This window comes from Melospiza melodia, chromosome 9 (genome assembly GCF_035770615.1).
Source record: "Melospiza melodia melodia isolate bMelMel2 chromosome 9, bMelMel2.pri, whole genome shotgun sequence".
Taxonomy (NCBI): Eukaryota; Metazoa; Chordata; class Aves; order Passeriformes; family Passerellidae; genus Melospiza; species Melospiza melodia.
The window spans coordinates 748,915-763,840 of NC_086202.1; the positions used below are offsets into that span (position 1 = coordinate 748,915).

At 53.4% G+C, this 14,926-nt stretch overlaps 1 protein-coding gene across 24 annotated transcripts in view; it reads right to left on the bottom strand.

Annotated features, from left to right (window-relative positions):
* The window catches only part of JAKMIP3 (Janus kinase and microtubule interacting protein 3), a 61,347-nt gene that overhangs the window by 4,880 nt on the left and 41,541 nt on the right, over window positions 1–14,926 (bottom strand). For 9 of the 24 annotated variants that reach the window (XM_063162951.1, XM_063162950.1, XM_063162949.1 and 6 more), the window contains 6 exons: window positions 14,316–14,384; window positions 14,162–14,239; window positions 12,091–12,294; window positions 11,444–11,509; window positions 10,511–10,552; window positions 8,161–9,774 (listed from right to left, as the gene is read on the bottom strand). In XM_063162951.1, the coding sequence (XP_063019021.1) occupies window positions 9,616–9,774; window positions 10,511–10,552; window positions 11,444–11,509; window positions 12,091–12,294; window positions 14,162–14,239; window positions 14,316–14,384 (618 nt within the window). In that variant the 3' untranslated portion in view covers window positions 8,161–9,615. Of the gene's footprint in view, window positions 1–8,160; window positions 9,775–10,510; window positions 10,584–11,443; window positions 11,510–12,090; window positions 12,295–14,161; window positions 14,240–14,315; window positions 14,385–14,926 lie in introns of those variants that run through there. The other 15 variants (XM_063162946.1, XM_063162945.1, XM_063162955.1 and 12 more) reach the window with 8 other exon arrangements.

Sequence of the window (14,926 nt, forward strand, 5' to 3'; positions counted from 1 at the left end):
TCTACAACATTTCCATTCCATAGGTTGTGCTGGGTTGTGTTAAGCAGCTCTCAGTTAAGTCTGAGTTGGAGTAGGCTTAGCCAGTTACTGTTTTTTTCCCTAAAAAACAAGAGATAATTTATTAAATGTTAAATGTACTGTTTTCTCCAGGCTGTGCTGCACATCAAATAATTCATTTTCCTTAAGCAGTACTCCCCTAACAGCTTTGGGTAACACTCAGAATATGGCGATGGTCGTGATGAATTTAAAATTTGCCTCATCTGACAAACTCTGAGAGGACGAGTTAATAACCAGGGAGCCAAATTCCCCCTACCTAGGGGAGGAGAGGCGGCATGAAGGAAGGAAGGACGTGGTGCCCGTAGGTGGCAGGGGGCTGCAGCAGCCCTGACCCTCCCGTGCCCCCTCCTTGGCACCGTGTCCCTGCTCCCATGTCCCACCCAGCCAGGAGAGCTGAGCCAGCCGGACGGGGAATGCCTGGGGAAGGAACACACGTGGGAAGAGAACAGCCCTGCCAGTGGCCAGAAAGGAGAGAATCCCCCGTTCCCTGTCCCTCTCCATCCCCGTTCCCTGTCCCTTCTCCATCCCCCATTCCCTGTCCCTTCTCCATCCCCTGTTCCCTGTCCCCGTTCCCTGTCCCTTCTCCATCCCCCGTTCCCTGTCCCTTCTCCATCCCCCGTTCCCTGTCTCCTCTCCCCGAGCCCCAGCAGCGGCTGAATGCCCTCCCTGGCGCAGCCACCGAGCGGGTAAAGGGTTAACCCTTCGCAGCCCGGCCGGCAGGGCAGGCAGTGCCGGGCTCCCTGGGCTCCTGTGTTCCAGCCCTGCCGCGGCAGGGACCCCCTGCACCAGAGCAGGTCCTGCCGGCTCCCCTGTCCCCCCGAGCCTTGGGACAGGGGATGCCGCTCGCAGGTGACAACAGCATCCTAAGGGTTTCAGAAGCAATTCCTGAAAAGTGAAGGACAAGAGGAAGGAGGGCGGCTGACGGGGTGTTCCAGACGCCCTTTGCTGGGCTCCAGCCCGTCGGGGCCGTCACAGCGCGCTCGGCATAGCGCTGCCCCCGCCGCTGCCGGCCCCGCTGCCCCCGGGGCCCCGCACACGGCACAGTCACCCGCGCCTCACCCCCGCCTCCCGCCGAACACACGGAATGGTTCCAGAGCTGTAAAACTGCCACAGCAGCATGTGAAAGATGGGAACGGACGGAGCGCTGGTGTTTGTGCCTCTGAGCACTCGCGGCTTGTGGAAAACAGCAGCTTTGCTGAAGAGAACAATGCAGGAATGCAGCTCCTCAAAGATCAAGGATTAAATTTCATGTGAGGAAGGAATCACAAAACCCCAGACTGGTTTGGGTGGGAAGGGAACATCTCCCCCCCATCCCACCCCTGCCATGGCAGGGACACCTCCCCCTGTCCCAGGTGCTCCCAGCCCCAGTGTCCAGCCTGGCCTTGGGCACTGCCAGGGATCCAGGGGCAGCCACAGCTGCTCTGGGCACCTGTGCCAGGGCTGCCCACCCTGCCAGGGAAGAGTTTCTTCCATGTATCTAAGCTAAATTTCCCCTGATTTAGTTTGACCCCATTCTCCTTGTCCGGTCACGACAGTTTCTGAAGAAGAATGATCACCTTCATCAGCACAGCCTCCTACCAAGGCTGCAATGGAAGGAGATATGTATTTACACATTCATCTTTATCTATGGATACATATTTACATGCTTATTTATATATACATATGTTTATTTATATACATCACACGGGACCATATGGCTGAGGGAGGCACTGACAGCATCCTGGGCTGCTGGGAAAAGCTGGGACATGTTTGGGAGTAAGGAAAAGGCACCACAGCCACCAGGCAGCACTTGGCCAAGGCAATGCCTCTCTGAGCCCCCTAAGCAGAGTTACCAAGCAGGTGAAGGGATGCTGGAGGTGGCTCTAGGGCAGCTCAGCCCTCTCTCCCAAAGCAGAGTCTGCCTGGAGGAGCCTGAGGCTCTTCACCCCTGCTAAACCTGAATCCATCCCGGGACACACCGTGGGACCCCACTGCTGCCTGTGAGGCGCCAGTAAATCATGGATCCCTCTGGGACCCGCGCAGTGGGAAGGAGGGCATCAGAGAGCACCAACACTGTGGCCCTGGGGGCTGCACCCCATCCTCACCTGGGCTCACAAGCCCCCAGGAGCTGGGAATGCAGAATCGCTCCTCTTCCCACTCATGGCCCACGCTGAGAATAAACAGGTGGAATTTCATGTCCATGGAAAGAACAATGGGCTAGACTTGGCTTCCTTGCCATTTCCCCTTTCTCTCCCACTGGATTCACATGAGGGCATTTATGGCACATTCAACCCCTCCTGAGCACATGAATAAAAATGCAAATAACCCATGGGGATGTACTGCAGGGCAGAGAGGGGTTCCCAGAGAACAGGAAGATGAGAAATCATCAACAGAATAAAATGCAGAGGGGAGTTATTTAACCATCTAAAAATGGTGGCCATTTAGTTCCAATAGGTTCCACAGAAAGGGGAACATTTGATGTCAGGGAAGAGGATGGGACAGGTCCCTGGGAGGAAGAGGAAGCTCTTTTTTCTTTTCCCCTTTTTCCTGGTGAGAAAGAGGAACCTGCTGGCTGCAATGAAGCAGCCAAAGAGGGTAATAACAGTTAATGGATTACACAAATGAACTCACATAAATCTCAGTTGCACCCCCAGCTTTGACAACGTGCACCTTCTTTTTTAGATGCTATTTTTTAACACCTGCCTTTGTGAGTAGGGTGACAGGGTAAACACACTTGGGCAATTCACTACAGAGTCTCTGCAAAAATTCAGATTCTTGGTTGCATTTCAGGCCACAGTCCCATGGTTTTTGTGGCTGGAGGATGGGCCTCTAGCCCTGAGAATCACAACTATCAGCGGCCCCTCACTCTCCACTTAATTTCTTACTTAATTCCTCATTTTCAATTTAAAATTAAACGCACTGTTTCACAGGACCAGTGAACATGTCCATGGTGTATTTTGTTTCTGTGTATACTGACTTGGAAGATTCTGGGGTTTTCCAGTCCAACTGACCAAGGCAGGAGCATTCCTGCCCGTATCCATTTGTGCTGACAAATGCTGGGAGTGTACAAGAGCAGAGAATTACCCACGGGCATAAAAGCATTTCACCTCATCAATATTCACAGACTGGAATCTGAAACGCTGTTCCCGGGCCCCTGATGCCTTCCAGCAGCTCCAGGAGCCGGGGAGAGGATGGAGCTGTGCTGGGGGTACCGGGCATCAGGGTGCCCGTCAGTGCCAGCCCTGCTTGGCCAGGCAGGACTGCAGGAGCAGCCAGCACAGGGGATTCCAGCCATTCCTGTTCATTCCCTGCAGCCTCATGCCATGAGCCACCCCAGACAGGACTGCAGGAACATCAGCACAGCTGATTTCAGCCATTCTGTTCACTCCCTGCACAGCCTCATGCCACAAGCCATCCCAGGCAGGACTGCAGGAGCCGCCAGCACAGGGAGTTCCAGCCATTCCTGTTCATTCCTGTTCTCTTCCTGCACAGCCTCATGCCAGGAGCCATCCCAGACAGGGCTGAGCTCGGGCACTGCCATCACCTCCTGTGCTGAAAGTGGAACCAGGCAGCTCTGGCCCCACAGTCAGGCAATGCCCCACGGACATGGGGGGATTCTGACACAGACCTGCTGCAAACTGCTTCTGCTAGAGCAGAAAACAGGGCTGCTCCCTCTAGGCATAATAGCAGTGGTTTAAAAAGCTGTTGCCTTCCATTACAAATCATTTATCTGTAATAAAATCTTGGTACGACTCATTTTACACACACACACATACACACACACACACACAGAGATAAATATGTGCATAGAAACCCCCAGCATTTTCTTTCCACATTGGATTTTCAGTTCAGTAGGATCAGTTCAGAGGGGACAGGACAGTTCAGTGGGATCTGTTCAGAGGGATTGGTTGAGCAGGGACAGTTCAGGGACAGTTCAGTGGGATCTGTTCAGAGGGATCGGTTCAGCAGGCACAGTTCAGTGGGATCAGTTCAGCAGGGAAGTTCAGTGGGATCAGCTCAGGGACAGTTCAGTGGGATCTGTTCAGAGGGATTGGTTGAGCAGGGACAGTTCAGGGACAGTTCAGTGGGATCTGTTCAGAGGGATCGGTTCAGCAGGCACAGTTCAGTGGGATCAGTTCAGCAGGGAAGTTCAGTGGGATCAGCTCAGGGACAGTTCAGTGGGATCTGTTCAGAGGGATTGGTTGAGCAGGCACAGTTCAGGGACAGTTCAGCAGGCACAGTTCAGTGGGATCTGTTCAGAGGGATTGGTTGAGCAGGGACAGTTCAGGGACAGTTCAATGGGATCAGTTCAGGGACAGTTCAGTGGGATCAGTTCAGCAGGGAAGTTCAGTGGGACCAGCTCAGGGACAGTTCAGTGGGATCTGTTCAGAGGGATCGGTTCAGCAGGCACAGTTCAGGGACAGTTCAGTGGGATCAGCTCAGGCACAGTTCAGTGGGATCTGTTCAGAGGGATCGGTTCAGCAGGCACAGTTCAGGGACAGTTCAGCAGGCACAGTTCAGTGGGAGCCGCTGAGCAGCACGGTGCCCGGTCAGGCTGAGCAGGTGGAGCTGAGGCAGGAAATGCAGGCTGACACCTCGGCCTCCCTGCACCTGCACCGGGGACACGGGGGGACACGGGGGGATGCCAGCCCTGAGGGCACCGCAGGAACTGGGGGCTCTGTGTGACAGAGCCGCTCCCTGCTGCTGCTGCACACCCTGCATTCCGCCCTGCATTGGGGAGCCCAGCTGCTGCAGCCCTCCCAGGCACCCCATCCATTCACAGCGCTCAGAATCCCCCCGGATTTAACAAAGGGACAAATGCGCTTTAAGTGCCGACGTGAGTGTTTCTCAATCCCTTCCAGGCCCTCGGTGACAGCCGTGCCAGTCCCGGCACCGCACGCACCGAGCCGCCGTGCCCCGGGGGTGTTTGTTCGCAGCATCCCTGTTCAGAGCGAGGAGCAGAGTGCCCCCCGGGCAATTCTCCCCAGAAAAGCACTGACAGAGCAGCGTCCTGGCTGCCTCTGCCCGTCTGCACGGGGCCAGTGCAGCCTCAGGGACTGGGACACGTCCTCCTTGCCCAGGGAGGTTTCTCTAGGGGTTCTGCTGCCCTGCAAGTGCAGACACATCCCTGGCCACCCCATCCCTCCACGGCAGGGCTATTTACACGAACACAATTTACAAACAGAACGCATTCTTTAAGAAAGCTAGCTTCATGATAGATTTTCCAGCTGAATAATTCTCCAGGCTAACGCTGAGTTTGGTAAACTGCAAAAATACACGTTCTCATTATTTGCAAGAGCTCAGCAAGACCCAGATTGAGGGGGAGAACCCTTCAGCTGTGATGAGAACTGAAGCTGCTCTGCCCAGGAGTGCTTTGGGGAATGAAAGGTGAAATGAATGATTATCTTTAAAACCAGCTTGGTGGAGCAGGCTGCCAGTCCCAGCTCTGTACAGAGTTAGGTGGAGGTTTCATTCTGGAGAGCAAGCTGAGGGTGGAAGGCGCTGTGGTTTTGAGGGAGAAGCACACAGGACACCAAATTGCTGCTGGTGCACTAATTCACACTCCAAAAAAGCTCTTCTCTACTTCCCACAGCAAGAGGAACACCCCAGCAAATGACTCAGGGGAAGGCTAGATGGGGCTTGGAGCAACCTGGGGTAGGATGGGCAGGGATGACCCTGCAAGTGCCTCCCAACACAGACCATTCTGGGATTCTGTGCTGTGTGTGATCCCCTACAGCAACACAGGAGTGGGAGGTTTTAGCTGTAGAGAGGATAAATGAAAGGCTGGTCCCACGTCACACAAGCACAACAAAAGGTTCCTGTGCAATAATCCAGGTGTTTTGCTCAGAAGGAAACCCCGAGCTGGCCAGTGACAAAGTGCATTCCCCTGGGATTTGGCAGAGCCGTGGAGGAGCAGCCCTGCACAGCAGAGATGTCTGGGGTGAGCAGGGCTGAGGAGCTCCCAGCCCTGCCCAGCCCTGGCTGCAGCCCCCCTCAGCCCCAGCTCCTGCCCCAGGGCCTCCATCCCCGCCTCAGCCACAAATTCAGGCTGACATTGTCATCTCTGCGCTCTTCAGCGCGCAGCAGCCCCGAGACAGCGGAGCAGAAACCCTGCCAGAGACACCCCCTGCTCTGACACAAATTGACAGTTATTAACCCACTGGAAATCGCCTCCGTCGCCGAGCCAATCCTGTCTCTGAGAGAGGAACCCGCAAGGTTTGCAGCGCAGCAAAAGGAATAAAAGCTTCTGAGTCAATGCCTTTGCTCAATGGGAGTCTCTTTGCCGGCCTGAATTTCCCCACACTTCACTTCAAACAAGGATGTCTGGGGTCACAGCAGAGTGGCCAATTAGCGTGCTGAGGCTGGAGCTCATTAGTGCCCCTGAAGGAGTCATTCCAGAGAGCCTGAGCACTCACACAGGGCTGCCAGCCCCAGCAGCTCCTCACCTGCCCTGGGATCCCTTCTGAAAGGGAGGCAAAACCCAAAAGCCCAAACCCACCCTCTGCTGACAGCGGGTACGCCAGGAACACAGAACAACCTGCTGCTGTTCAACTGATCAGTATGCAAAGCCATTTAAAGAGAAGGAATTATCCACAGAACTGAGAGGGTCACAGGGACACATCCTGCTCTGGGGGTGCAGGAGGCTCCCCCTGGGGAAATGTCCCCATCTGTGGTTAAATAGAACCATCAAGCTCTCAACTCCTGAAACTGGTATTTCCGATTACTGCCTACAGTAGGAAATACGTTATGTATCCTTAATTAAAAATATTGAGGGCCATTTCTAAAGAGAATTTATATTGTTGTAAGAAATGCAAGGGTTAGAGGAGCATCTGAAAACAGGTGGGTCCACCATGAACCTAAAGCTGGCTTGCTGCTGGTGCCCATGGCTGGCATCTCCCCATGATGCCCAGCTCCACAGACCAGTTAAACACAGCAAGCTGCTTTTAGAAACATGAATACAGACTGGCTTGGGTAGGAGGGGACTGCAGAGACCATGGAGCTCCAGCCCTCTGCCATGGTGCTTTCCCCATTCTTCTATCACTGGAAAATTGAAAACAATATTTTAATGTTATTTGTCCCAGCACATTCCACACGTTGCTTCCTTTGAATGAACAAATATCAAATGGAGCTGGGGGTTTTAATTAAATTAAGATAATCAGGGCAAAAAATATGGATGCTCAAGCCTCTTCTATAAATGTAAGAGTTAATATCTAATAAAAATTTCTCTTAGGTAAGTGTCAGTTTATTTATTTGTACACAGGCAAGTGTGACCCACCCCTGTGAGCCTCCAGGCTCCAAAGTTAAAGAGACACTAAAAATAACTGAAACACCATCCTAAACCTGCCTGGGACAGTCACATGGCCTGCAAAGCAGAATCCTCTCCTCCAGGACACACAGCTCCCAGTTTCCCCTGGCTGCAGCCCCCTGCACTGGGGCCCATTGATGGGGTCTCTGCTGAGGGGCACCCCTGGGTGCCCACCACCCCTACCTGGGCACTGCCCTCTTTGACCCAGGAGAGCTTCATTTCACAGTGCAATTACAATTCAATAATTAATACATAAATCTGGCATGTAAATAACACTTCTGTAAAGCCTGCGCCGCTGCAGCTTTCTCTGCTGCTCTCCCCATCATGTTTATGCTCCAAGTAACTCCTTATCAGCACAAATTTCAAAAAAAGTGAGGGAAATTGTGAATTAAAATACTTTCTGATTAGTATTTGTCTTTTCTCTGCAAAATGAAAAATATTTTCATCTCCTGCTTTTAAAATGTATTTTTAAAAGCAGTGTGACTGCTTGCTGTCCATACAAATCTGACAGTGCATTTAATTACCTCCCAATAAGTCTGTGCTAGGAGTGACCACTGATCTAAAACATAAACCCAGAATTTGTTATTATATCACACTGAAATTTAACACCTAAATTATTAGCAGTAATTAATGTTTAGATAAAGACTCTGGTAACTTCAATGCCAAATTCAGCATTTCCTCTGTTATCACCTTAGGAGAATAGAAATAACAGATTAATAACACCTGTAATTATTAACCCAAGTGAGAGAGACCAGCAGGGGAGGGAGTTCCCCAGAATCCCAGGACAAAGGGGTTTCCAGCTGCTCAGCCCATCTTACCTGTCCAGAGCTCTGATCCCTTCCTGCCCATGCTCCCAGGGGATGGGCACACGGGACCCTGGCTGGTGGCAGCACCTCGCTCCTGGCCTTGGTCCTGGCTTTGTTCTTCATCCCTGGCCTTGGTCCTGGCCTAGTTCCTCATCCCCGGCCTTGGTCCTGGCCTAGTTCCTCATCCCTGGCTTCGCTCCTCATCCCTGGCCTTGTTATTGGCTTCGTCCTCCATCCCTGGCCTTGGTCCTGGCCTTGTTCCACATCCCTGGCCTTGGTCCTGGCCTTGTTCCTGGCTTCGTCCTCCATCCCTGGCCTTGGTCCTGGCCTCGTTCCTCATCTCTGGCCTTGGTCCTGGCTTTGACCTTCATCCCTGGCCTTGATCCTGACCTTGTTCTTCATCCCTGGCCTTGGTCCTGGCTTCATCCTTCATCCCTGGCCTTGGTCCTTGCTTTGACCTTCATCCCTGGCCTTGGTCCTGGCTTCATCCTTCATCCCTGGCCTTGGTCCTGGCTTTGACCTTCATCCCTGGCCTTGGTCCTGGCTTCGTCTTCATCCCTGGCCTTGCCCCACAGCCCTGCATTTCTGTGCTCGGCTGTGGATCCAACACGGTCAATCACACTCTGGAATTTCTTCTGGGTTTTCCCCTCTTCTCCTGTTTTTCTAGAGGATTCTTTTGCCTTCCTGTTTCCTGTGCCAGCCTCCCAGGCTCGGGCTCTGTGGGACTTAGGCTTCCTTTCGCTGAGGTGAGGACACCTTCCAGCTGAGGACATCTTCTGTTCCCTCTCCCAGCCCAGTGCACATGGATCAGGGATAATCTGGTTTAGTTCAGTCTTTTCCAGGCTGAATTTTTTGCTGGAACAGTGTTGAGCCTTTTGTCATTGTTCAGGGACAGCCAATTATAAATTATTGCATAATTTTTCTCATCATGGTTTACTGACAACTCAAAAAATAATTAGAGCTTGGTTTCCTGAACATAGCTTTACATTTTCCCTAAAACTGGGCTTGTGGGATATTCAGCAAAGCATGGGACATACCCTGTGCAACGGAGAAACTCCTTGGAACAAACCACTTCATTTTCACTCACTTCCATCTTTTCATGAGCTACTCCTCTGGAACACTTCTTGCAAGACAGATTTTTGAAGAACTGTGGAACAAACACGAGCGTGTGGCACACAGACAGGACAGGGGCACTTCTGCACAGAAGCAATTTGCCACCTGCTTAGCAGGGAACCGGGATAAATTCAGTGTATCTGAATCAGAGATGGTGCTGCTGTCAGAGCCTGGCCCTGCAGAGAGCCTGGGCTGCAGAGAGGCAGCAGCAGAGCTCTTGGTTTCCTTGGTGGGCTCAGTTCTGAGGCAGCAGCAGAGTTCTCGGAGTTCTTGGTTTCCTTGGTGGGCTCAGTCCTGTCCTCTCCAAAGGCTCCTCGGGGGTTTTAGGGGTGCAGGGACTCCCCCCAGCCCAGCTCAGCCCCGTGCAAGTCCCACAGGCTGCAGCTGCCCTGGCCAGCAGCACACAACGAGACAGATCCAAGGGTGGAAGAGGCAAAGTCTCTGTGTGGGTCTGGGGAAGCAGGGCTGTCCCTCAGGCAGGAACAGCAGGAGCAGCTGCAGCGGCCTCAGGGGCTGAAAGAGGACAGGAGAACAGCAATCAAAGGAAAGCCCACTGGGCAGAAACAACATTCACAGAATTTCTGAGAGGTCCTGTTTATAATTATCTGCTGAACTGTACAACTGATAAAAAAGGATTTGTGATCTATTCCATCTATTCCGTTTCTGTTGTTAGTGGGGAGCGTTTCCCTCCATGCCATCCCTGCTGTGGTCATTTCTGGCAGCACACACAGAAATAGGGCAATTTATCCCTTATTTACACAGGAAAAGGGGATTCAGGGGGTCCCTGGGGCCCCACGGCACAGTGCCTGGAGGAACACACCCCAGTAAATGCCATGCTGCCCCAAACCCACCTGGCTGCTGCCCTGGAAGCAGGAAAGGAGAGGGGCTGAGGGTTCCATGGGCTTCCAGCACAGATCAGTGGAGCTGCCCCTGATGCACTCAGAGGAGTCACCCCAGACTGGGGGTTTGCCCTGGCTTGACAGAGCTTTCCTTGCTTTTAAGCCTGCTTAATTTTTCCTTGTCCTTCCCTCTAAAGAAGGAAATTCTGTTTGACAAGTTTTTGCCTGCTGGAGTCCAGGCTTCACATTTTATTTAAAGGATTTGGAGATTTCCATTTTTCGGTTCTCTGGCATGCCCAAGAGACCCTTCAATCCTGCTGACACAGCAAAAGGAAGCTCTTTTCTCTATGGGAAAATAGAGATGCTCTAGGAGGAGAAGAGCAGAGAGCAGAGCAGACCCGAGGGCTTACCTTGTGCATGTGGCCTGAAGGACTATGACCAAAGAATGAAAGCTAAAGAGAAAAATAAAAACAAAAATAAAAACTGAAAAGGGGAGAGAAGAGAGGAAAAAATGGAAGAGAAGAAAGAGATTAAGAGCTTACAGTGTGTTTGGCTGAGAAATAAGCTGTGGTTACAGACAGAGCACAACAAAACTCTCAGGTGAGGAGGAACATGGAGTGTGAAGTGAAGTCAGAGTGCTGGGGGCTCAGCTTGGCTCAGGAGAGCTCCTGTGTCCCCTGGGCTGGTGACAGTGACCCCTGTGAGCCCAGCCAGCCCCAGCCATGGGCTCAGGGGAAATGGGGAACAGCAGCTGAGCTCTGACCCCTGAAACACCCCGAGCCTGGCCCTGCTGGGCTCTGGGCTCAGGGGCTGGCCCAGCTCAGCCCTGCTGTACCTGAGCACCCCTGGGCAGGGCAGGGCTCAGCTGAGGCCATTCTGGGCTCAAACACACCAGTTTGGGCTGGCTGCAGAGTGCTCTGTGACACAGACTGTGGCTGCAGGCAGGGAGGAGAGCAAAGCCCCCGTTCCTGCAGGAAAAGGCTGCTCCATGCACTGCCTTCCCAGGGGCTGCCGTGGATGGGAGGGAAGCAGGGAGCAGCAGCCCCTTCCCCAGAGCTCCTCACCATCCCACCTGTGCTCCTGCTGCTGAGCCCTCGGCTCTGACCCTTCCCTGCCCGGCGTCAGGCTGCCCCGAAGGGCGACAGGGAGCAAGGACTCAGTTCAACCAGCTCACCTGCCCTCCTCGGAGGGGCTGGTGCAAATGCAAGCTGTTTTCCTGGAGCTGTGCCCCTTTCTCACTGCGCTACACACACGAGCCCTCTCTAGGGTGGTTTCCCTGGCCCAGGTGAAATGGAGAATGGTCATGTGCACACACAGCAGCTGTTCCGTCTGCATGACCTTACCTTTTCCTCTAACTCTTTTATTTGTCTTTTTTGGCCTTCAATTCTTTCTTCTAGCTCTTTAATTCTCTGTCAGATTTCAAATAAAAAAATATTTATTAACCAACCAAATACAGACGTACCCGGAAGATGCATTAGTTTGGGGGACATAGATTGTATGTGCTGTGCTTCTCCCAAAGCCAGATTGGGTATTATGTCACCCTGGTTTTCTAAGATTTTCTAAGCCTTCTGATGTTGACATTCTTGCAGTAAACTTCCTCACACGCTTTCTGTTAATAACTCATTGTTTTGCTTTCTTTTATGGAGGAGGAGAAAGTTGATAGGCTGTTGGTTTGACCAGTGTCACTGGGGAGGTGGCACTGTCACCCTCCAATCCACTGCTTTTGGAAAACTATAAATGTTGGAGTCAAAAAATAAACTTCCCTTTTTTCTTCACCTTGAGAACAGTGGTGTGAGCTTGTGTGTTCTTTGGTGTCCTACAGGGACAGGTATCAGGCTGCAGGTGAGTGCTGTGTGATTGTCACCGTGTGTGACAGAGGCAGGAACTGCACACTGCCCTGTCTGCAGGGGTATGCAGGGCCGAGCAAAGCCTGTCCCAGCTCTGACAGCTCCCAGGGCTGTCCCTCCCGAGCTCCCAGCCCCAGACCCACCTGCTGGGCGTGCTGGACGAGCTCCATCCTCTCGCGCAGGATCTGGGCGTCCCTCTCGCGGAGCTCGCTCATCACCTGCCGCTTCCACTGCTCCACGGCGCTCTTCAGCTTCTCCTTCTCCTCTTCTGAAAGAAGTTCGGAAATTTTGGCTCCAGCTTCTTGCTGCAGGGCATCATAGAGCATGGCTTCTAATTCCAGAATTTGCTAATCAAAAACAATATAAAGCTGTCAGCTCGGCCTTGTCCCCGCCGGGGTGAGGAGGTTGTGGGGAGCGGAGCGTCCGACCCTGAAAGGCAACGGGAGCGGAGCGGGGGCTGCGTGCTGAGCCTCCACAGGGCAGCACTGAGAACTCCATCCACAGGGAGAACAGCCCATCCTGAGGGGCTCCGAGCACAGCCCCTGGATCCAGCCTGCTCTGCCCCACAGGCATGGGGAGGCAGCTGCTCCTTCCTGGGGATGGCACCGTGGGGAGAGGAGGAGAAGGAGAAAAGGTAAAGGAAGGGGGAAAGGGAGAAGGGAGAGGGAAAAGGGAGAAGGGAAAATGTAAACAGGGAAAAGGAAAGAGGTTCATAAAGACTCATTTTGTGAGCTACAGATATTTTTACATGTATTTTGCCATCCCTTGGTTGCCCTTTCCCAGCTCTCTCACTGCCCAGCAGGGGACACAACCTCGTCCCAGCAAAATGCTGCTGTTTGATACCTGTATTTCTGCTGTGCCCCAGCCTCATGGACACAGCCCCAGCCCTGTCTGGAGACCTGGCCTGGGCAGGAGAGGGGCAGGGGCCCCTCCTGGCCCCCAGAGCAGCAGCAGGCTCAGCCAAGTGCTGCCTGGAGCAGGACCCTGCAGCATCCAGGCTCTGGGCTTTGCCTGCTAATCCTGTTGGCTCTGCTTCAGGGGCATCATGATTAGCTGCTCCTCATCTCCAGGGCACAAAGGAAACATGGAAGTGAAGCGAATTTTACAAAGCAGAAGAGCTTTTTCCACTCGAATTCCAGGGCAGCACAAAGCGTCCTTTGCTGCTTTCAGGCTGCGTTTGAGCCCTGGAACAAAGCAGTGCCTGGGACATGCGTGTGCTGCCTTCAGGAAACAGAGGGAAAGGCAAATAACCCTCAGCCCCCTCTGCAGGGGCTGACACTCCTGCACTCACTGCTTCCATCGGCAGCGTCAGCCCTCAGCTGCCCAAACTGTGCTCAGGACAGCAGAGGATGGAACCACGGAGTCCCAAAGGCTGCCTTGTTCCATCCCATGCCATGGGCAGGGAAATTCCACTGCAAGGGGTTATAGGGCTGGAGCCACAGCCGAGGGGCTTGTGTGCTTTGCAAGGTTTGCATTGTGCTTTGGCTCCAGATGCAGCTCAGAACGAGGCAAAATCAGTCCTAAAGATCACCCACGGGACAGAAAATGCATGGAGCAAAGGCTCCCCCAAATGGTCCAAGACACAAGTAGACATCAGGAGGCAGAAACAGAGGCATAAACACTCACTGCTCCTCAGAAAGTGTAACTGTGCTCTAGGTTTGTGTAGAACTTGGAAAATGAGATAAACTAACAGGAAACTTCATGCCTTTTGTGGATAATTGCATAACCTTTCTCTCATTGATGGAAACAAGACAGCTGATGACTGAAAAGATGGGTGAAATGCCTTAGGATCAGCTAATGATGAACCTGACTTAAAAGCAGTTCCATTTCAGATTTACACATCCCAGAATACCTCCAGCTGCTCTGGTGACAGAGGGTGCAATCCAAAATCCAAGGAAACGTGCAGGCCAAAATATATTTTTTTAAAATATAAGACAAATTACTGAAAACCTAATTTCCTTATCAGTCCTTTACTGAAGCTTTGGCTGAATTAAAACTGGTGTTGATCAAGTCAATGTTCAGGTGCTAACCCTGCAGGGGCCACTCAGACCCAGGAGTGGTGCTCACGAGGCAATCCTGGTCAGCTCAGGGTGCAGAGGATTTGCTGGACTGTGATCCCGTGCAGCCCTCGGGGCACCCCACAGCAGCACTGCCCGTGGCAGAGCCCACGGGCTCACCCAGGTGTCCCAAGCCAGCCCCTGTGGCAGCCCTCACCTTGTGAGCCTGGTCCAGGGACTGTTTCCTGAAGTCCAGCTCATCGTCCAGGTATCCCTTCTGCTTGCTGAACAGCTCCTGGGGAGCGAGGCAGGGCTGTCAGTGACCCCCCGGGCCCAGCCCCAGCCCCAGCCCTGCTGCCCCTCCCCGGTACCTTCTCGTTCTCCAGGTCCAGCATCTTCTGCTGCAGCGCAGACTCGGTCACCTCGATCTGCTGGAGCCACTGTGGGACAGACGGAGCCTGAGCAGGGCCCTGGGCTGGGCACGAGCCAGCAGGCAGGCACCACTCAAACGGCAGAGCACAACCAGCCCTGCACTGCTCTTCTCTGAAAGGCTGCATTTCAAAGGCTGCTCACCTTCCCAGCCCGTGCTCCTCACCTGCCCATCCTCTGCTCCTCACCTTCTCACCCTGTGCTCTGCACCATCCCAGCCTGTGCTCCTCACCTGCCCACCTGTGCTCCTCACCTTCCCAGCCCGTGCTCCTCACCTTCCACCTCTGCTCCTCACCTTCTCACCCTGTGCTCCTCACCTTCTCACCCTGTGCTCCTCACCTGCCCATCCTCTGCTCCTCACCATCCCAGCCTGTGCTCCTCCCCTCCTGTGCTCCTCACCTTCCCACCTGTGCTCTGCACCATCCCAGCCTGTGCTCCTCACCTTCCCACCTGTGCTCCTCACCTTCCACCTCTGCTCCTCACCATCCCAGCCTGTGCTCCTCCCCTCCTGTGCTCCTCACCTTCCCACCTGTGCTCTGCACCATCCCAGCCT